The sequence below is a fragment of the Hirsutella rhossiliensis genome (genome assembly GCF_020360975.1).
Source record: "Hirsutella rhossiliensis strain HR02 chromosome Unknown scaffold00006, whole genome shotgun sequence".
In the NCBI taxonomy this organism is placed as follows: domain Eukaryota; kingdom Fungi; phylum Ascomycota; class Sordariomycetes; order Hypocreales; family Ophiocordycipitaceae; genus Hirsutella; species Hirsutella rhossiliensis.
The window spans coordinates 480,836-500,684 of record NW_025408672.1 but is presented as its reverse complement, the minus strand read 5'-3'; the positions used below and the strand labels follow the sequence as shown (position 1 = coordinate 500,684).

The window sequence follows — 19,849 nt, the reverse complement described above, 5'->3', positions numbered from 1 at the left end:
GCATTGAACAAAAAGTCTACACCATGGATCCCCCGCTCCGGTTCGCGCCGCCAATGAGACCAGCCATTTCCAGCAGCGCCCTGTCCGCGTCGATATCCCCAGACCCAAGGTTGATTTTCCGCCGGGCCTCTGCTTCCCTCTCTTCCCAAGCCCACCTCGACGCCTGCGCCCTGGCCTCCTCGTCCCCCCCGCATCCCCAGACCTCGAGTTTCTCGATCTGGAAGCGGTCCTGAAAGTCAAACTTTCTCGTCACACTCGTGTGGAAAGCCCCGCCGCGGGATTTATAGTCGTGATTAAAGACGCCAAACTCGAACGAGTCATTGAGGAGCAGGGACACGGCTCCCAGGGCAAACACGCCGTCTTTGCGATTCGACTGGGTGGGCTTCGGATGTGGACAGCCGAATGACAGGTACGATTGATTGCCGGGGGATTTTGTAAAAGCTACGTAGTCGGTGTTGATGGTCGACGCGGGAAACACATCGTGAATGGGCTCCAGCTGGAAAAGGACGGTTTCCGAATCCCCAAAGCACGCTCTGTGGGTGTGCTTCCAGGGTTCTCGGACGTAGACGCCGTACGTGACCCGGCTGGACTTGGTGCCGTGAGGAAATCTCTTGGAGGGCAGGGATTCGGCAAAGGATGCCTCCTGGCCGCTGTCCGGCACATCACCCAGGCGAGTCCCGCTCACCAAGACAATCGTAGGCGCCCTCCAGTGAAAGACCTTGGACTCGAAACTCCCCATCGAGAAGCCTGCGTCGTTTCCGGAATAGAGCAGCCTGACTCTCCGGAACAGTGAGGAACCGGGCAGGAACATGGAGATTTGCGATAGCACATGGTCGTTGAGGATCTCGCCCTTGTCGGGGAGTAAAGGCTGCGCAGCCTTCTTTGCAACGGGCTGGGCGGTACCCGTTTCGTCCTTGTGTTTCGAAAAGTCTAGATTCTTGGAGAAGAGGAAGTGCTCAAACAGGCCGTTGAAGCCGGTAAACAGGTTGGGGAAGAGGATGGGAATAATGGTCTTGAAGAATCTGTATCTAATCCCCGGGGATGACTCGGCGTCGACAAATGAGGCCAGCATGTTCTCGGCTGTCGATCGCAGCTGCTCGAGGTTATTGTCCGACACGCGGCTCGAGTACTGCGATAGGCTTTCCTGCGGGTCCAAGGGCGCAGCGAGGAGGAGGAGCATCAAGAGCTTCCGAAAGTTATCTGTCGGGATCATGGCGGTGTGAAACTCGGGGGTGGCACCCTGTTTGACTGCTTCCGACACGTCGAGTAGCTCAAATGCTGTGAGAACCAAGTCGTCGTCCTCGTCCTCGTCGTCGGCATAGCCATAGTCGTGAGTGCTGCCGTTAGCTCCGTCGTCGCCGGCCGCATCGATGGCATAGCCCAGGGCGCCCGACGGGCCGGCCGTTTTTGTATTATGCTGATTGGGCGACGTCGAAGCAGGCCGGATCTCGGAGGCTTTGCGGTCGAATACGGCCAGGCCTTTGAAGAAGAGCTTGGTTCTGTCTGCGGAGCCTTTGGCTAGTACACGACGATAGCGCTCCGTCATGATGACAATGACCATGATCATGTGCGGCAGCTCGAGCACAACGGGGGCGTCCTGAAGGAAGGGAAAGGCGCCGAGATACGAGACCATCTGAAAGACGACGGGGGAAGCGCCGAGGATATCCGGGATCTCCAGGTAGCGGGCGATTGTGTCTTCCTTGAGGTATCGCACGGAACCCTGGTGGTCGGCGAGGGTCTTGAAGACATCCTTGAGCGAGTAGTACTCGAGTGAAGTGAAGCACCTGTTCTTGAACCTGTGCGCCTAAAGCAGCAAAGAGGTTAGCGAGCCGTGATCATGGCCAGGCCACCCGAGGCGGCAAGCTCACGAGCTCATGCGTCAGCTCCTCGCGCGACCGCTGGCGCGGCTGCTCGTCTGACAGCGTCTGGCCCATGGAAAGCGGCCAATGCGAGGCTCATGCCTCTGAAGATGCGTTCTTTGCTATGTCCTGACGACAGGCACCGAACGAGGACGGAGGCGAGGCTTGGAGGTGAGATGATGATGGATTGGCGGAAGCCGATGATGATGTACGTGCCAAGTACGTACCCGGGATGCCAGCCAGGGGCCCACATATAATTACACGCACGCTGCTGGCGTCTTGGCGTCTAGAAGCCTGCCGAACAAGGCAAAGCCGATCTCCATTATGTAATGCCCAGGCCGTCGACGATCCTAGCCTTGCTTCTTCTATTGGTGCACTCGGTGCTTCGTCAACTCCTTCGGCATCCTCGCAGGCGGCCGCCGAGCAGAACCAACACCGCACCGAACGTAAAGGAACAAAGAAATCCAACTGCATTACTTCCTACCTGAGCTTGGTTCTGGCAACACCAATATTACCCTTGTAACTTGCAGCTTTTCCTTCTCTCGTCGCCGGAATCGACCTACAGGCACCGCCGCTTCTCCATGCACCCAAAAAATTCAACCGAGTCGAGCACCAGCCTCTTTGCAATCCCTTTACAATCTCCTCGTGTGAGAGCTTCCGGCCCTTGCGTCCTGTCTCCGGTGCCCGCCCGCCTTTGACCCCCTGGGCCCGCCGTCGGTGCGTGTGTGCTGTCCCAGAGTTACACGTTCCAGAACTGAAAACCTGGCACGAGGACCTTGTAAATCCCCTTGATGATTTTCATATTGACCGCGGATCCGGACGGCTTGCTCTCCGTCGAGTTGGACGGAACATCCTCGCCGCAATCCTCGGTGTTTGCCTTGACTGAGCCGGCCTCTTCCTCGTTGGGAACATTTTTTCCCTCTTCCTTCTTCTGGACTGGCTGGGTCACCTCGATGCTCGACGAGTCGTGATTGTCGAGGTCAGCAGATTGTCGCTTTATCTTGAGCATCCAAGCGTTTTTGTTCTTCTCGTCGTCATCGTCATCGTCATCGTCGCCCTCGTGTTCCGGCTTCGGCTCCATGATCCACGACGCTTTGTATGCCTTCTCCTTATCTTCCTCTGTCTCGTTCTTGAGTTCGTATCGCCACGCCATAATTGTCTCTTGAAAAAGCCCTCCTTTAGGCAATGGACAGATTGGATCGCTGTCCTTGACCCATGTTTGAAGGGGCTGGCCGGCTTTCATTTTGTACTCGGACTTGAGCGTCTCGGCCGATCCAGTCGTGTCCTTATCCGGGATTATCTCGTTGATGAGAGGCTTGTCGGTGTCGTGGACCAATCGCGCCACGCCCTGTTCTTCGGTTAGCGTCCGTCTTGTCCTTGTTCCGACGGCAAAGAGTCTTTTCATGGCATACCAGGTGCGCCATGGCAAGTTTCTTCAAGCTCGTGCTGACATCCTGACGCGTCGGGTCCATTTTGTCAAACTTGTCGGCCAGCTTGCGCAAGGCCACGAGCCATGCGCTAACCTTCTCTACGTACTATAATAATCGCTATCAGCCCCTTCTTTCCCCTGACCGAGGGCGGGTGTGTTATTATGACGACCAAGTGGAAACGTACATCGACATAGCACGAGGCGCTGAGCATTTGGTTTGAGAAGGACTCTGTCCGTGACAGCCGAGTTTGCAGTGTCTTCAGATGCCCGCTCCATCTCGTTATCATCCGGGAAGAAAGCTGAATCCTGTCAGCACGACGGGCCGGCTGATAGGCCCATGGACCCGGGAAGCGAGACACTTACCACCGTCGGGCGGGTCTTGTTGTCGGCCGCAGCGGGCATCTTGCTGTGCTGAAGCGACGTCGCATGTCGCGTCAGGCCGCTGGCGATCCATCCCAGGCCTCGAAGAGTGCTGCAAAATCCCCTGTTGTTGATGCGATGCTTCAGGGTGCTGTCGGGCGAAACGTCTTTGAAAGGGTTGAACTCTCGAATCCTCGACCTGACTAGGAGCCCGATCCATTTTTTGTACAAGGCGTCGAGATAGAGCGAGCCTGGCCAGCCAACCGTGTAGCGGGCTGGAACCTTCCAGAAGAACTTTGGTTTCTTGACATTGGCCACTTTGGTCTCGTCAGGGGGGCCCTGGGGAACCTGCTTGTCGGGGCTGACGCGAGGCGGCGAAACGTCTCGCTGGGACAGCCAGTGCGTGCCTGGCTGGTGGTTGACTGCGGGTTTTCGCACGATGGCCCCAGAGGCGAGCGAGGTGAAAAGAAGGAACACGGCGGCTGGCTTCATCTTTGCGGTGTGTCTCGAGTTCTCGATATGGGGAACCAAGGCTCGGCGACCGAAGAGAGATGACGGAGGGAAAGATGAATAAAAGGTCGTGGTACCCCCAGTCCAAGTCTTATATACGAGGCCGGCTTCTCTCCAGAACCCTAATCAGACGCCACTCGCAGAGTTCTGAGGCGTATCCCAGGCTTGATGGCGCAAGCAGCACCATACGCTAAGTCCCAGAAGTAGAGGTTTGGCGGGCGCAAACCTGTTGGTTCTGATAAATGACTTCAGCCATCACAGCGCCATGCCACACAAAATGTGGTGGTGATGGGCTTGCGCCCGGCCCAGGCTGGATCCGATGCTGGGTGCGCTGACGCGTCGACTTAGTACCTTTATGCATTGGAAGCGGGAATTGTTGCCTTCCGGAGTCTGTAAACAGTGGTCGAAGCCATTTTGGAGACTTTTTCCTGCCTTGTGGGCGTCCGAGCTGTACGAGGGCTACGGCCGTCGTGGCTTGACGACCGACGGCCAAGCATTAGCCTTCCCAACACACAATTTGAAGTATGGGCTGATAATTTTGTGCATTGGTGTAATCGACATTGGCCCATCGTGGTACAAGATATGGACTATGAAAAATCCATTGAGGCTTGGAGACAGCCGAGCATAATTCACGTCCCGGAGCACGAGAGGCAGAGGCGAAGACGAGCCAAGAGCATCCCCTTCCGGGCCCTGAAGTACTGCTCAGCATCGCACGAAGTGAACCAAGAACAGAGCAAACGTACGCGGTGTTTCCATGAGAACTTGACCGCTCGCCCCTGGGCCAAGCTCCGTCCAGAAAGCCTCCGCCATCCGGCCATGCACGAAAGCGAAACCAGCCCAGACACCACCACCACACCACGCCATGCTCAGGGCCTCGCTGCTCATCCTCCTCGCCGGGCGCACCCTCACGCTCGGCGCGGCCGCCCCTCGGCAGCCGGGCCACCTGGACCCCATCGACGAGTGGGCGCGGAACCACACCAGCTGGCAGTGGCGCCACGACCCCAAGTACGACAGCATCACCTTTGCGCGCGAGAACCCCCTCTTGCTGCCCCGGGGGAACGCCACGGAGCCGGCCCACGTCGAGGCCCTCGGCGTCCTGCTCGGGGATGTGGTCCGCGCGCTCAAGATGCTGCGGAGGTGTGCCCCTGCCGCGTGCAACCGCTCCGACGAGGCTATTGTGGGCGCCCCTTGCTCGTCCGTCGCAAACCCAGAGGGCGAGGCGGCTCGAGAGACTGACACAAGCATGCCATCCTTTGTAGGCAAAGTGGCAGGCCATGGTGGACAAGCTCCGGTCCGGGGGCGCGCCGTTGCTCAAGTCCGAGTACTTTGATGTATGAGTATATGCCTGCCCCGTCCCCCATCCGACGACACTCACTGAAGAGCTCCAGGCTCTCGAAGCGGTGCGCAAAGCCGCCGTCGCCCTGAGCTCAGGATGTACCATGGAATACCCAGAGACCGACCTCGTCCCGCTGGCCGCCTCCCAACTCCTCCAACACCACGTTGTTAGGCAACCTCCGCGCCAACCCCGTCATCAAACATACTGCAGACTCAGCTGACTCTTTCCGTTTTCCCAGCTCCTGGTCGGACTCTTGTATGATGCTTGCGGCTACGACAGCCTGCCCTCGTACTTGATGGACCGCCCGTGGGAGACCGCTCTCGCCCTGCTCAGCGTCGCCGGCCCTTGATCACCGATGGCGATCCCCTGAGGATCAAGTTATGGGATGGGCGAGCCGAAGCTGTCAAGAGAAAGCCGAAATTATATTGACCGAAACGCTCGAGCCGCACGCTTGCATCGAAACGCGTCTGTGGTCGACTGCCTTGTCATGGCTGAGACATTCCACGGCACCTCCTGGGCTCGTGAAGTGTTCCTCCCAAGAGACAGTCAACCGATTTCGCGCCCAAGCTAGACCACAGCTTGACAAGTTTTTAACAAGTTACACTTTTCGCCCAAACGCTTGGGTCCTTCATGAATAACCCCGAAACTCCCCGTCCATACAGTGTCCTTGCGACTCCAGCCCGTACATGGGGTTATTCATGTCCGCCCAATGGTTTCTGGCAATGACTTGGACGTTTGTTGCGCCCGCTACCCAACGATGAAGAATCATGATGCAGCCTCCGGGTCCTTTTCCGCGACCGATCGAATCAGCCGCTCATATTTCAGCTGGCTCTGCTGCTCCGAGTCCTGCAACTTGGTGATGCTGGGCGCGTCCAACGGCTTTTTTGCCGAGCTAGATGCCCACAAAACACCGGGCTTGGGCGGCTGGACTCTTTCCGGCTCCGATTCAGATTTCGGCGTCGAGCCGTTCTCTTCTTCGGCGTGTAGCATGGTCTGATCGCCATCGCTCTCCGCCCGCGGTAGTCGCATGGCCAGTAAAACGTACTCTGCGCGCGTCATGTTATCCATAACATCGTTCATGTATCGTCGCACTTCCTCCTGCGAAGCAACAACCCTGGCCAGATTCTCCAAGTGGCGTCCGGTGTTGGTGGAGAGGCGAATTGTGACGGGTTGGTAATAGTCCAGAGCTGGATCTCCCCCGTACTCCGACGTGCTTCCCTTGCGAACAATCAAGAATGACGCAATCATCTGCTGTCCACTCTGCGTCGGCAGAAACTCCAGTACGCTGTACTTTGGGAAGATATATCGATCGCCGCTGCCAAAGTCGAATACGACAGCCGAGATGTCTGGCTTCGCCGCAGGTGGGGGTCCCTTGGAGCGGAGAGCCTGCACAGTCTCGTGCTGTGGGGTATTGAAGTTGGCAGTCTTGGCATGGCCGTTGGGCGCCCCGTTGGGCGTCGGCTGCTTGACATGCGACGGTGCAGGAGGCGGGGGTCCTTTGGGAACCGTCTTTGCGTCTCGATGCAGCCTGTCGAGAATTTCCTTGAGATCTCGCGCGTCGGTGAAGCCGGGCCGGCCTTCGGCAATGCGTCGAATCATGTCCTTGGTCCTCTGATCCTCCAGAGCCGTTTTGACGAGCAGGACTACCAGAGGGTCGCTCCGCGGCGGCGGCCGTAGCTCCGTAGACTTCTGGTTCGGGTTGGAGGCGAGAACAATGTCCAGAATCGTGCGTACCTCATCTGCAAAGTACTTGACGGTGCGGCCATCCACGAGCAGCGCATCTGCAGACGGGCCGGGCTGGCTACTTTTCTGCTTGCATTCCACGTTGAGCTGGTCGATAATCTTCTGAAACTGCGCCAACTCTCCCTCTCGAGCCTGTCCCACCGCCACCCTCTTCATCAAGTCGCGCAGCTCCGGGTCGCCCGAGGCTTTCTGGGCTAGCAGCGCAATGACGGGATCATTAGCTGCGGGCTTTGCGGCTGCGGGGGCCGTGGGGCCCGGCGGAGCTGCCGCCGGCCTTTGAGCTGCGGAAGACGGAGCCGGACCGGTGTTCGGAGGATGGGCTCCGGGGGCCGCGAGTGGTGTGGTAGCCGTTTGAGGGGCGACAGCTTGCCGGGGAGGTGGGTTCGATGGTTGCCGGCTCGCCGTCACGGGAGGCGTAGCCGCGGCGGATGCCACGGGAGAAGGTGCCACGGAGGCTCGCGGTGTGACACCAGGGCTGGCATGTGTTGACGTGACCTTGTTGGCAGCCAGAGGGGGAGACGTTGGTTTCAAGGCATCGGCTGGCGAAGCAGCATTTTGACGCCGAGGCGTTGGCGCTGGAGACGGTTGAGATGGGTTCGTCGCTGGACTGGGCGGCGCGGCAGGCTTTGGAGTAGCGGCCGCAGGCATGGACGTGGCTTCTGCTGACGTGCGCGTCGGCGGAGGAGGCATGGAGCCGTTTGGGGGACCGTACTGGAGCACCGGACGAATCGGTGGAGAGGGCAGTGGCTGCTTGGGCTGCTGCGTAGGGGTTTGATGCTGGCCAGCCGGCTGTTGCGCCTGCTGCTGCGGGGGGGGAAGCTTGGAGGCCTTGACGGCGTACATGGTAGCTTCGACGATGTGCGGCTCGATGGTGATGGTGACGGTGCCAACCCTGGTCATGCTGTCCTTTGGGGGGTTCTTGGGGTCTTCGTGCAAGACGCCCTTGCGCTTGTAGGGCTTGGTCCAGTACTTTTCGAAGAGGCCTTCGCTGATCCATTTATGGCGGGACCGGGAGAGGGACTCGGCGAGGACACCGCTGTGGTTAAGGGGAAGAGAGAAACCTGTTCAGCCGCACATGTCCCGTACCGGGGTAATGGGACTGCTTACCTCTCGGAGATGGACTGGTATTCCTTAACAGACAGGTCTCCAGACTGGGCGTCCTCGACCGTGGGCAGGGGCTTTCCGACCTGAATCGACGTGGGCAACGAAGGAGGGGGCGGCGGAGGCGTGGGTTCCCTGACGGGTTGTGCGGGCGTCGGCGTCGACGAATGATCGCGGCTCGCGACGTGTCGCTTCTTGGCAGCTTGCTCGACGCGGGCGGCAGCTCGAGCGGGCAGCTTCCTCTTCTTCTCCATGGCAGCGACGGATATCTTGGCGAGATTCGACTATGCGAGAGCGGGGGGCGGGCAAAGCATCATAAGGGCGCCATGCGGAGCGCACAGGAGCTGTGCGGTGCAGACGAATGACGGGGAGTAATGATTTGCAGGGTCGAGCTGCCGCGCGTGTGAGCAGACTGCCTAGGCAGCCTTGCGGATTGCAGCAACGGGGCGAGCGAGCGATCGAGGCACTGCAGAGTGCACGAGGGATTGGGGTCCACGGCGGGCACCGTATGGCGAGAGGAGGGCAAGGTGGAGGTCGAGAGAGAGAGCGGCGGCCGGTCAAAGGACGCGGGACAAGGTCGAGGTCGAGGTCGTCGAGGATGCGGGCGCGTGATTGGCCGGGCAAATGACGGCGGAGCACAGCTGCTCTGGCTTTGTACAACCGTGAAAAATGGCGGCTTCATTACTCGCCGTGCGAGGCAAGAGGTACTGCGGCTCCAAGCGCCTGTCAGAGTCAGGGGACTTGCAGCGATAAGATAAGATAAGAAAAGGCAGACACGCGGTATCCGTAATACCCCGTCCCCGTACCTTGACGTTGCAGGCATCATCAAACTTGGCCGCCCCGATGCCGGCGACAAGCTGCCCACAAGTCCTTGGGTGCGTTGATGTCGTGACGGTCCGTTCCCATATTGGCGCCGAGGCGACATTGTGGTCAAGAAGGGCGTCCAGACCTGTCCGCTTTGTCTTCTTGCTTTGACATGTAAAATGCCTACATACGCAGGGCGCCAGATGGCGGATGAGCTTCGAGAGGAAGCCTGCAGACTGGTGTCCAGTACGAGAACACAGCACAGCTAACAGGAATGGGATCATTTCCCCGCACAAAGTCCAAACTTGGGCGTGATTCTTCCTGTATGACGCTATGTGTTCAAGCAAGTCAACCAGTCCGTGTACAGGGTAGCCGAGGACCGACCATCTTACCTAATTGCGACAATGTTGGCAACTTCATCCTTGCTCATCTCGTGCTTCACCTCGCTTCCTCCGACCCCTGCCACGAGGCATACACCGGCCCGTCATGGCGCTGCCTCGTCAAGCTGTGCTTCTCTGGACTGGCGCCATTCTTCTTGCTGCTCCCTATGTCCTGTACATCATCATCCTTGGCCTGTTGACGTCTCCCCTTGTCCAGAAACAGTGAGTGGCAGCTGCGTGGACGAGCAGGCGGAGAATCTGACGCGGCCTCGACAGCGCCCTGTATGCACACAAAATAAACAGCCTCCGCTGGGCCGACGTCAACCGGCCCGAGAGATGGGGTTTTGCAAGTTGGTCGACCTAACTGGGCCGGGACTGCGTTCTCTAATGTTGCTACGTCAGGCAACCAAGTCACGCCCTTTACCCTGGCCACGTCCGATGGCGAAAGCGTCTACGCGTGGCACATCACGCCATTGCCTTTGTATCTGAAGAATGAAGCTAGGCTTACGAGCCAAGCACTGGGCCATTCTCCTGACTTTGCAAAGACGGAATCGTTTCGGCTGCTGAAGGGAGACCCGGAAGCCAGGCTGATTCTCTACTGTAAGTCGAAAGAGCTCGCGTCTGATAGTTCCCCGCGCGCGCTGACGGTGGCCAGTTCACGGTGTACGTTATTGAATCCTGCATTCTGCTTAGGGTAGCGAGGAGAGGGAGAAACCCTGCGACGGAAACCGGAGGAAGCTCACAATCAGCAGAACGCGGGACACATTGCGCAAGCCGTCCGGCCAGACACCTACCACGCGCTGACCGACACTTCATCCTATCACCTGGTCGCGATCGACTACCGCGGCTTTGGCCACTCGACGGGCGTTCCCAGCGAGGATGGCCTGATTCAAGACGCCTCGGCGCTCGTCGAATGGGCAATCAACGTGGCGGGTCTCCCGCCCAGTCGCATCGTCCTGATCGGGCACAGCCTCGGCACGGCTGTCGTGAGCGGCGTGGCGGAGAGGTACGCCGTCAAGGGAGTCGAGTTCGCCGGCATCGTCCTGGTTGCCGGCTTCAGCGACCTGGCCTCCCTGCTAAGCGGATACCGCATCGGCGGGCTGATGCCCCTGCTGGGACCATTCGCTTCCTGGCCGGCCTTTGTGCGGCTGCTTGATCGGTTTGTGGTGGAAAAGTGGCACTCGGCGGACCGGCTGGCCAACATTGTTCGCCACACCAAAACGAGACTGCGCCTGAGTCTGGTCCATGCCAAGAACGACGGGGATATACCGTGCACGGAAGACGACAAGCTCTTCCGGGCGGCGGCGAACGAGACGGTCGGCATCGTGGATGATGACAAGTTTGCTGCATGGAAAGAAGAGCGGACGGTGCACAAGGGCAAAGATGCCTTTGTCACGACCTGGACTTCAGACCCGGATATCATCGTGCGACAAGAGCTGTTTCCTTATGGAGGTGAGTGTTACTGTAGCTCCCTGCCGTACCTTTACTAAGCCCCTTGTCCAGCTCATGATCCCATTGTGGGCTACGCTCCGGTTACGCTGGCCGTCATGAGGTCTTTTGACTACCATGGGACCGCGTACGCTTGAAGCTATTCATCCCGCCTGACTTGCCGCCGCCTCCTCCGGCAAAGTCAACAAAGTGCAGCAGAGTTATGCTTGACGATGCGCCACACTAGAGAGAGCTGTATATACTTGTATAGACTTATTTTCGTGCAGCAGCCCGTCTCTTTTCGCACAGGGCCTTTACCATGCTTTGCCGCTTAGCCTAGTCAAGGCAGCCATACTGTAGATGTAATATTTGAAGCCTCGAGGTCTTGGTGGGCCGTTTAGTACGAATCGAGGCAGTGTTGTCCTGTGCCTTGTAAGTTGAGTTTCGGCGTCGCGCAGGCGCCTGCAAGCTTTGACGAAGCCCACGATATACCAAACTTAACTGCGGTCTTTTCATTGGCCCTCGAACATACACGAGCAAAGACATTCATCTGACTGGACGCTTTTTAGTGGACATTTATTATTTATTATAGCTCCGCAACCCCGCAGCACTAACCGCACAGCTAACCTCCGCGGCAACCCCACCAAGCAGCTGCAGACTCTCACCACGACAACTCATCATGCCATCCGAGGAGTCTAAGCCCGTCGATCCCGCGGTCAAGGAGGCCGACGCCAAGCTCAAGGGCAAGCAGGCCGAGATCGACTCCGAACCCGACGAAGGCCACGACCACGACCACGACGAAGAGCAGGATGGAGGAGAAGCCGCCACGACGGCCGACGGCAGCGGCAGCAAGAAGCAGAAGAAGAAGAAGAAGTCGAAGCGTGACAAGGCCAAGGAGCTCCTGACGCGCAAGTCGGGGGACCAGGAGTCGGATATCAAAAAGGCCATCGGCGGGCTCACGCCGCAGCAGATGAAGGAGCTGCTGGCGCTCAACCCCAGCCTGGCCCAGGAGGTGTCGCAAGCCTCCGGCAGCGCGGACCCGACGCCCGAGCAGACGGCCGAGATGCTCAGCAAGATGAACCTGCAGGACATCATGACGGGGCTGGCGTCGACGGGCAAGAACGTCAAGGACATGGGCGCCTACAAGTTCTGGCAGACGCAGCCCGTGCCCCGGTTCGGCGACGAGGACAAGGCCATTGAGGAGGGCCCGCTGAGGATCCAGACGGTCGACGAGGTGGACAAGGAGCCGCAGCCGCTCGTGGCGGGCTTCGAGTGGGTAAAGGTGGATCTCTGCAGCGAAGAGGAGATGAAGGAGGTGTACGAGCTGCTCAACGGCCACTATGTCGAGGACGACGAGGCCATGTTTCGCTTCAACTACTCTCCATCCATTCTCCGATGGTAATGCGCACCCCTGAAAGCCCCTCGGCGCAGTTGCGCACCCAGTCTGCTGCGACTGTGCCAGCGGCGGCTAGTCTTGCGATTGAAAGCTAACAGCGGGAATATCACAGGGCCATGATGGCACCAGGCTGGCAAAAGAAGTATCACATCGGCGTCCGCGCCATCCAGTCCCGCAAACTCGTCGCCTTCATCTCCGCCATCCCCGTCCGCCTCCGCGTCCGGGACAAGACGGTCCTTTGCTCCGAGGTCAACTTCCTCTGCATCCACAAGAAGCTCCGCGGCAAGCGCCTCGCCCCCGTCCTCATCAAGGAGGTAACGCGCGTCAGCAACCTCGACGGTGTCTGGCAGGGGCTCTACACGGCCGGCATCGTCTTACCCAAACCCGTCAGCACGTGCCGGTACTTCCACCGGTCCATCAACTGGCAGAAGCTCAACGACTGCGGCTTCAGCCCCCTGCCGCCCGGGAGCAAGCCCCAGTACCAGATCCGCAAATATGCGCTGCCCGACAACACGTCCACGAGGGGTCTTCGCGAGATGAAGGAAAAGGACATTGACGGCGTCGTCAGCTTGCTGAAGCGATATCTGGCCCGATTCGACATGGCGCCCGAGTTTACGCCCGAGGAGGCGCACCACTGGTTTATTCCCAAGCCTGATGGCGAGCAAGCCATTTGGTCCTACGTCGTCGAGGTAGGGGAAGAGAGACGAGCTCAGATTTCCCGTCCACGCATGTACTGACTGCTAGCCAGGATAACGACAAGAAGATCACCGACTTCTTCTCCTTCTTCTGCGTCGAGTCGTCCGTCATCAACAACTCCAAGCATGACATCCTGCGCGTCGCCTACCTCTTCTACTACGCTTCGGAAAGCGGCCTCGCGCAGCCCTTTGACAAGCCGGCGCTTAAGACGCGCCTCAACAGCCTCATCAACGACGCCCTCATCCTTGCCAAGAAGGCCAGGTTTGACGTCTTCAACGCGCTGACGCTCATGGACAACGCCCTGTTCCTGGAGCAGCAAAAGTTTGGCGCGGGCGACGGGCAGTTGCACTACTACCTCTTCAACTACAGGATGAAGCACATTGCCGGGGGCGTCAACAAGAAGAACCAGCTGGACGAGGACACTTGCAGCGGGATTGGGCTGGTGATGCCTTGATGATGCGCGCAAAGCGTCATGAATCCAGTGATCGAGTATCCTGAGTTTGAAAGGGTGTAGATAGCGTTTGGGAGAGCCTAAACACAGTGTAACCATCTCGCCTTCTGAGAAGCAGACGCTCGACAAAGGAAACGTGAAAAAAAAGGACGAAGAAGATAATACGAAAAGAAGCTATCCCTCCTTCATGACGCTATCATGCCTCTCTCGCCTCTGGAGCTGGGTCCAGGCCTCGAGCCGGTCCTCCAGCAGCTTGTTGAACCACTGCGTCCTCTCCATGACGGGCGCATGGCCCATGCCCTCGACCAGCAGGGCGTCGGCAGGCTCAATGACATCGACGAGGCGCCGGCCGTTCTTGACGGCAATGATGGTGTCCTCGGTGCCGTGCATGACGAGGATGCGCTCGCGACCCACGGCGTCGGCCATGGCGCGCAGCTGCTCGTCCGACTTGCGGTGGCCGCCGGCAGCCATCATCTGACACAGGTAGCCGCGCAGGGTGAAGCTGTAGCCGTTGCGGCGCTTGGCCAGCTCCTGCGCCTGGAAGCGCTGGAAGTTGGAGTCGAAGCGGCGGTACTCGGTGCCGGGCGGGGAGCCGCGGGGCGGACCGCAGCGCGGCGTGGTGGCGGGCGAGGGGAGGACCTCGTCGTCGGGGGCGACGAGCCAGTCGGCGACGAAGATGCGGCGCGTCGTGTCGGCAATGGACTGCTCCTCGGCGTTGGACGCCAGCATGGCCAGGCGCTTGGCCAGCTCGTGGGCCGGCGGCCTCTCGCCGCGCAGCAGGGCCGAGGTGCACAGCAGCGACAGCGACTGGACGCGCTGGGGCACGGCGCAGGCCAGTTCCTGGGCTATCATGCCGCCGAGGGAGATGCCGACGAGGTTGACTTGGCGGGCCGCCGTCCAGCCGACGTGGTCGAGCACCTCGATGACGTCGCGCGCCATCTCGCTCGTCGAGTAGCGCATCAGCGGCTTGTCGCTGGCGCCCATGCCGCGGTTGTCGAGCACGAGCACCGAGTAGCGCTCGCCGCGGTCGTGCCCGAAATAGAGTGTCTGCCGTTGCCACGACGGTATGACGCCCGCCAAGCCCATGATCAACTAGTCGGCGGCCGCGAGGTCAGCCACAAAACCCTATTCCAAATACCCAAGGCCATGGATGGATGGGTGGAGACTCAGGCCGTCTTCCGAGGACAGACATCTCGGAGCAGCACGTCATAGCAAGGAGGCGCACCACAATCTTGATGGGCCCGTCTCCGTGAATCTCCCAGGCAATGTTGATGGGCCCGCCGCGCCCCTTTGCCACGGGCAGCTTGCCATGCTGGTGAGGCTCTAGCGCCCAGACGGCGCCGGGGTAGGCCGGATGCTTGAGAGTCTCGTCGACGGACGGTTCCCGGTATGATCTGGGCATGGGGGGCGTCAGCAGACGGAAACGAAAAGAGGAGAGAGGAAGACCAGGGACGCCAAGGACGGCAGAGAGGGGGAGGTGACGGTGGCAGAGAACAAGAGCCGACTCACCTGCTGGGCATGTTTGCGTCGAGGCCGCCGGCTATTCACACTTGAGCCGAGCGTCTTCGTAGGAAGGACTCGACGTCGTCGTATCCGGACTTATTGGTTGGTATTTCAGTAGCTCCCCAGGCAAGGGCAGCTGTCGGCAAGCATATGGCGGGAGAGGAACAGTTGGCGTCTTCCCCTCTCTCCGCACTCACATGCGACTGCGAGCGAATCAATCGTTTTATATTCACGTTCCCCAATAGCCTTGGCCCGGCGACATGCCATGCGTCTTAGAAATACATTCCCAGTCGTCCGAACATCAAACACGGGCTCGCGCACGGCCCCCATGACCCTGCGCATGGCGGAGAAAAGGAGCTGGGGACTCCGAAGTCCGCGGCAAAGCCATCCGTCATCCCCCCTCGCATGACGCACGCAACCCCCACACTTGGGGAGTCGGTGAGACGAACCAGTCTTGGTTGCTCACCTCTCGCCCGCCTCGCGTCGACGCTGCACCTCGCCCAGGGCCTTTGTTCCGCTGAGGAATGCGGCGGCGCCAACGATGCCAATTGCTGGCAGTGTCTGGAACAGGTTCCAGCTGCTGTAGTACATGAAGAAGACGCATTCCATGGCTACCAAGGACCCGAAAAAGACGGCGTGGGAAATTGGGGCGCTGCCTAGGGCCTTCTGAGCATGGCTCACGTTCGCCCCGAGCAAGAGCCACTACAGAGCGAGTTAGCGCTAATGTTGAGGAACCTGGGGCGTTGCGACCTGGGCCAAATTGACAAGAACGCGCAGCACAAAACGTACACCAACGAAGAGGATTGGCACGGTGGCCACGACAGCCAACGAGAAGACGAGCGAGACAATCTTGGGCGGGTTCTTGGGGTCGTCGCGGAAGACGTGGTGGATCTCAGGCAGCGGACCGTATGGGAAAGGAGCTTCGTAGCTCGGTGCGGGGCCGTTGGGGTCGAGTTTCAGAGAAATGTCGAAGACGCGTGTCACGGAGCCCGCCGTCGACCCGGTCGAGCCTAGGATAAGGCTGGCCTCGAGGGGAGACTTAGAGCGAAGGAGCTGCACGGGGAGGTCTTTCTGGGTCTGTCGTCTCGTCGTTAGCTATCTTCTGTGGCCGAGCAGGGCGAAGCGTTACACACAATCCGGACCGTTCCCTTGCCAGATTCCTTGACGGTCAAGGGAAAGGGAGCCTCAAGGCCCGACGACTCCTTGATGACGAGGAAGGCCTGGTGCGGGCGCTTCGGCTTGGAGCCCTCCTTGGTCGTCAAGGATATCTTGATGGTATCTTGATGTCCCAGCTTGACTGCGTTCTTGACTCTCTCAGTACCCGAAAACCTGCCATTCGTTCCCCAGGTTAGCCTCTGTACAAAAGAACAGGCGGTCGCGCGAGGTTGGAGGGAGCTCACTTGTCGACCACGTCACCGCCAGCCTTGGATGACACGGTGACGGTTGCGTCAGAAAAGGTCCATGACGATGCGGCAGTGGCTGCGCCGGCGAGGGCCAGCAGCGTCGAGACTGTGGGGAAGCGCATTGCGGTCTGCGGCGAGAGGGCGATTGCGGGAGCGAGGCTGAATGAGGACAGCTTTGGCAGCTTGCCGCGATGGTTACGTGGTTGCATTGGGTGAGCAGGCTGATTGGTGGTGGGGGCTAGTGCATACAGTGTCTATAACGCATAGTCACTGTGTAGCGCTCCCTTTACTGTTGCCAGCTGCAGACAGCCGAAAAGCGTCATCTACCTCTATTTAATTCTTCTTGATATAGTACACTGATCTGTAGCCATCAAGTACATGACCCCTGATATCTGCATATTGACGCCGCTTTTCCCGCCCGCTATAAAGGAACATGATGAAGCCAGCCAAAGCACCGCCGGTTCGCCAGAGACGCCTCCCAGAAACTGAGTCGATATGCCATTGCCACGCCGCTGCTCGCTCATCAAGAAACGCCGCGCCTGCCAGTTCGCTTCTTTCCCCTCTCTCCCCCCCTTTCCGCCTCATCCTCTGCCCGGCCCGTCGTCTTGTTCGTGTTCATGTACCCCTCGAGTTTCATCCACTGTGCTGTAAAGGCAGTCACAATCTTAGCCCAGTCTCGAACCGTCGCCAAATCCAAATGCTCGCCGTCATCCTCCATTTTGTGCCAGACTTTGGGAAACGGGGACGGGATGATGTGCAGAATGTTAACGCCACGATGCATAAAGGGGAGGTGATCATCGGAAACTGCTCTCCAGTTCGAGAAGGCTTGCGTCGTCTTGTTAACCTCCGGTAAGAAGTGCGTAGGCGGGTTGCTTTCAAGAAGGCCGAGTTCGCGCATGCGACCTTCTATTATCGACATGCTTCGATAGGCCCAGTGTGTCGTCAAGAAGTACGACGGGACGCTAGGGCCGCTGGAGCCGAGGAGGTCGAGGAGTACGAAAAGGCTGATGGAATCGAGCGGCGATTGGTAGATGGATATGGCAGGGTTGGTACGCGGCTCCCATTCGGCGGCCAACGATCTGGTCCAACCATGTCAGCAGCAAGAAGGGGGTTGAGATGGCAGAGGATTGGGTACCTTGCTCCGTAGAGGGAGTCGGTGTCTGTCCACCTGACGAAAGCCTCCTCGCCATCCAGCAAGATGATCTGGACGCCCTCGGGAATATCCAACTCATCGGCAACTCCGGCGGCCCACTTGGCCTTGAGCGCGTCCTCGATGCTCCTAGCCACGTGAAGCAGTATGGCGCAGGGGGCTGCGCTGTCGGTGGCACCGATGAAGCCCGTGGGTTGCAGCTTGCTGTCAAAGTGGGCGACGAGGGTAAATCTGGACAATTTACCGACCCGCGCGCCAGGCGGATCACGGCGGAAGATGAGGTTGGAGAAGGGCACGTCGGTGTCGCCCGTGGCCGGAGTCTTGGACGTCGAGTTTTGCCAGACGAGCTGCCACTCGGGGAGATTGTTGCTAAAGAAGTCGACAAAGTGTCGCTGGGTGGTGACGGAGCCCTCGGTGCCCGGCACGCGGGGGATCAAGATAGGGGCGAGGAGCTTGCCCGTGAGGATGTTGAAGTCGTCGCCGGGAGGTGGGATGTGCCGCAAGTCGCCATCGTCGAGCAACGTGAGGGCCCTTGTTGAAAAGAGTCCGATCAGTGAAACGAGGGAGCTGCGAAGAAGCATCGTGTCATGCGAGTCGCCGCGATCGAGGAGGCGATGGACATGTCTCGGGCCTGCAGTGTCGAGACGGGGCCCAAACGAGGGCGGTCAGGGGGGAGGCGGCGTCCAGAGTATGAGGTCCTCGCGTGGCCGCAATGTCGCGATTTCCATTAAATTACATGGCGAGTTCTTGAAACAAGGAGACGCTACGCTACGTCTGTACGGCCGGCGAATCGCTAGTCCGAAATCTCCATGTCCATGTACCAAGTACAAGATACATATTCACGGAAACTACCTACCTTAACTTCTGGCAGAGCTGTTAGTCATCCATTTGATGACGAGGAAGCTTTTGTTGCATGCAAATCCATCAGCTTTAGCCACAAACCAGCCTCTACCGAAAGTCCGAAACCATGGGACAGCCGAGCGGGACATTTAATGTGAGAACGGACTAAATGAAGATATATACATCGGATACAGAGGAACAACACGAGCGCAGGTTGAGAACCCCTGACCGGTTGCCAGCGTCAACTCCTGATGCGTGTCAAAAGATGTCTCGTTCAAGTCGTCTTCAACATAGACATCACTGGATCTCACATGCGGGCCAGATTTTGCATACATTTGCCCACCGGTACCTCGTCTTCAAGAGATCCAAGAGCTGTGCCAGGCCTCTCACATACCTACCTCTCCGCTATCGACTCTCGCACCGCAACGCAGACACAATCACGAGACCACAACGTTGCTTGTCCACTCAGGTCAAGGAAGCATCGATTCAAGATTCATCTACTGACTGTGGTTGGCTGGATAAGATTTGAAAGCTGTGGCTTGACATGACCAATGCCGGTTCAGCACTGTCGGGCAGACTTGCAAATAGATAAATCATAATCAAATCAAATCAAATTAAATCAAATTAATCCAAATCAAATCAAATCAAATTGCCCCTGCGCTGAATCAAATCAAATCAAATCGCAACACCCAAATTTATTTGGATATCTGATTATTTGGATACGCCCCACAATGGCGACCTGGGCCAATAGTTTTGGGGAGCCAGCCCTGCCTGGCCTAGAGTGGTCGCTAATTACGGGCAGTTGCTTTTCCAGGCCGTGTCACCAAGCTTTCTTTTTGTGTTTTACCTGACACGTTTGATCGTGAAATATATCTTTGGGTGCATCTGCCATATTACGGGGGGAGATATTTGTAGCCGATGGCCAAAATGGGACAGCTCTGCACTTGACTGCTGCAATGGCGCATATGGGAGGAGTACCGAACCCTCGCGGTCGAGCAAGATACGATACCCGAGGAGCCCACAGCTGCAAGGAAGACAACGGACCTAGATGACTTCATGACCTCAATTAGGAAACTTGGCGCCCAACCTGCGCCCTCACCGTCCTCCATGCGTGACGAGTACGCAGAATGGGTGGGCAGTACCGATCCGGGCGATTGTCTTGTGGACAATCCCATCCAGTACTGGCTTCTCCGCAGACGCCAATATCCACGCCTGTCGCGAATGGCAATCGACCTCTTTTCCATTCCGGCGATGTCTTCAGAGCCGGAGAGAATATTTAGCCTTGCCGGACAGATGGCCGCAGCTCAGAGAGGCCGCCTCAAAGCGGACCTTATCAAAGCGGACCTTAAGGTATAGGAGCGGCTCAATGTATTTTGTCGTGGAAAAAAAGTGGGGCTATCCAGATATCCAAATGAGATCCAAATCGATTCAAATCAAATCAAATCAAATCAGATCCATGA

General features: G+C 58.4%; 9 protein-coding genes across 9 annotated transcripts; 3 read left to right on the top strand and 6 right to left on the bottom strand.

Moving 5' to 3' along the window:
- Nucleotides 1-16: 16 nt before the first annotated feature.
- On the bottom strand, nucleotides 17-1,934 carry HRG_06286 (TLD domain-containing protein; the record flags this gene model as incomplete). Its single annotated transcript, XM_044864757.1, has 2 exons — nucleotides 17-1,804; nucleotides 1,869-1,934. The coding sequence occupies 2 exons, from the start codon at nucleotides 1,932-1,934 to the stop codon at nucleotides 17-19; spliced, it is 1,854 nt and encodes a 617-aa protein (XP_044719697.1).
- Nucleotides 1,935-2,598: 664 nt separating this feature from the next.
- Nucleotides 2,599-4,140, bottom strand: HRG_06285 (uncharacterized protein; the record flags this gene model as incomplete). The annotated part of the gene is made up of 4 exons (XM_044864756.1): nucleotides 2,599-3,207; nucleotides 3,272-3,394; nucleotides 3,474-3,587; nucleotides 3,652-4,140. 4 exons carry the CDS (start codon nucleotides 4,138-4,140, stop codon nucleotides 2,599-2,601), a joined length of 1,335 nt encoding a protein of 444 aa, XP_044719696.1.
- Nucleotides 4,141-5,020: 880 nt separating this feature from the next.
- On the top strand, nucleotides 5,021-5,843 carry HRG_06284 (uncharacterized protein; the record flags this gene model as incomplete). The annotated part of the gene is made up of 4 exons (XM_044864755.1): nucleotides 5,021-5,335; nucleotides 5,418-5,489; nucleotides 5,547-5,660; nucleotides 5,733-5,843. The coding sequence occupies 4 exons, from the start codon at nucleotides 5,021-5,023 to the stop codon at nucleotides 5,841-5,843; spliced, it is 612 nt and encodes a 203-aa protein (XP_044719695.1).
- A 416-nt stretch (nucleotides 5,844-6,259) lies between these two features.
- On the bottom strand, nucleotides 6,260-8,592 carry HRG_06283 (uncharacterized protein; the record flags this gene model as incomplete). The annotated part of the gene is made up of 6 exons (XM_044864754.1): nucleotides 6,260-7,473; nucleotides 7,540-7,712; nucleotides 7,758-7,844; nucleotides 7,905-7,996; nucleotides 8,066-8,273; nucleotides 8,345-8,592. The coding sequence occupies 6 exons, from the start codon at nucleotides 8,590-8,592 to the stop codon at nucleotides 6,260-6,262; spliced, it is 2,022 nt and encodes a 673-aa protein (XP_044719694.1).
- Nucleotides 8,593-9,628: 1,036 nt separating this feature from the next.
- HRG_06282 (alpha/beta hydrolase family domain-containing protein) lies at nucleotides 9,629-11,108 on the top strand (the record flags this gene model as incomplete). Its single annotated transcript, XM_044864753.1, has 5 exons — nucleotides 9,629-9,744; nucleotides 9,799-9,872; nucleotides 9,925-10,122; nucleotides 10,297-10,974; nucleotides 11,026-11,108. The coding sequence occupies 5 exons, from the start codon at nucleotides 9,629-9,631 to the stop codon at nucleotides 11,106-11,108; spliced, it is 1,149 nt and encodes a 382-aa protein (XP_044719693.1).
- A 521-nt stretch (nucleotides 11,109-11,629) lies between these two features.
- On the top strand, nucleotides 11,630-13,496 carry HRG_06281 (glycylpeptide N-tetradecanoyltransferase; the record flags this gene model as incomplete). The annotated part of the gene is made up of 3 exons (XM_044864752.1): nucleotides 11,630-12,348; nucleotides 12,459-13,035; nucleotides 13,095-13,496. 3 exons carry the CDS (start codon nucleotides 11,630-11,632, stop codon nucleotides 13,494-13,496), a joined length of 1,698 nt encoding a protein of 565 aa, XP_044719692.1.
- A 171-nt stretch (nucleotides 13,497-13,667) lies between these two features.
- Nucleotides 13,668-15,013, bottom strand: HRG_06280 (alpha/beta hydrolase fold domain-containing protein; the record flags this gene model as incomplete). The annotated part of the gene is made up of 4 exons (XM_044864751.1): nucleotides 13,668-14,066; nucleotides 14,133-14,585; nucleotides 14,719-14,887; nucleotides 15,003-15,013. 4 exons carry the CDS (start codon nucleotides 15,011-15,013, stop codon nucleotides 13,668-13,670), a joined length of 1,032 nt encoding a protein of 343 aa, XP_044719691.1.
- Nucleotides 15,014-15,458: 445 nt separating this feature from the next.
- Nucleotides 15,459-16,521, bottom strand: HRG_06279 (oligosaccharyltransferase subunit ribophorin II domain-containing protein; the record flags this gene model as incomplete). Its single annotated transcript, XM_044864750.1, has 4 exons — nucleotides 15,459-15,698; nucleotides 15,786-16,073; nucleotides 16,130-16,325; nucleotides 16,397-16,521. The coding sequence occupies 4 exons, from the start codon at nucleotides 16,519-16,521 to the stop codon at nucleotides 15,459-15,461; spliced, it is 849 nt and encodes a 282-aa protein (XP_044719690.1).
- A 401-nt stretch (nucleotides 16,522-16,922) lies between these two features.
- On the bottom strand, nucleotides 16,923-18,130 carry HRG_06278 (peptidase family m28 domain-containing protein; the record flags this gene model as incomplete). Its single annotated transcript, XM_044864749.1, has 2 exons — nucleotides 16,923-17,478; nucleotides 17,535-18,130. 2 exons carry the CDS (start codon nucleotides 18,128-18,130, stop codon nucleotides 16,923-16,925), a joined length of 1,152 nt encoding a protein of 383 aa, XP_044719689.1.
- Nucleotides 18,131-19,849: the final 1,719 nt, after the last annotated feature.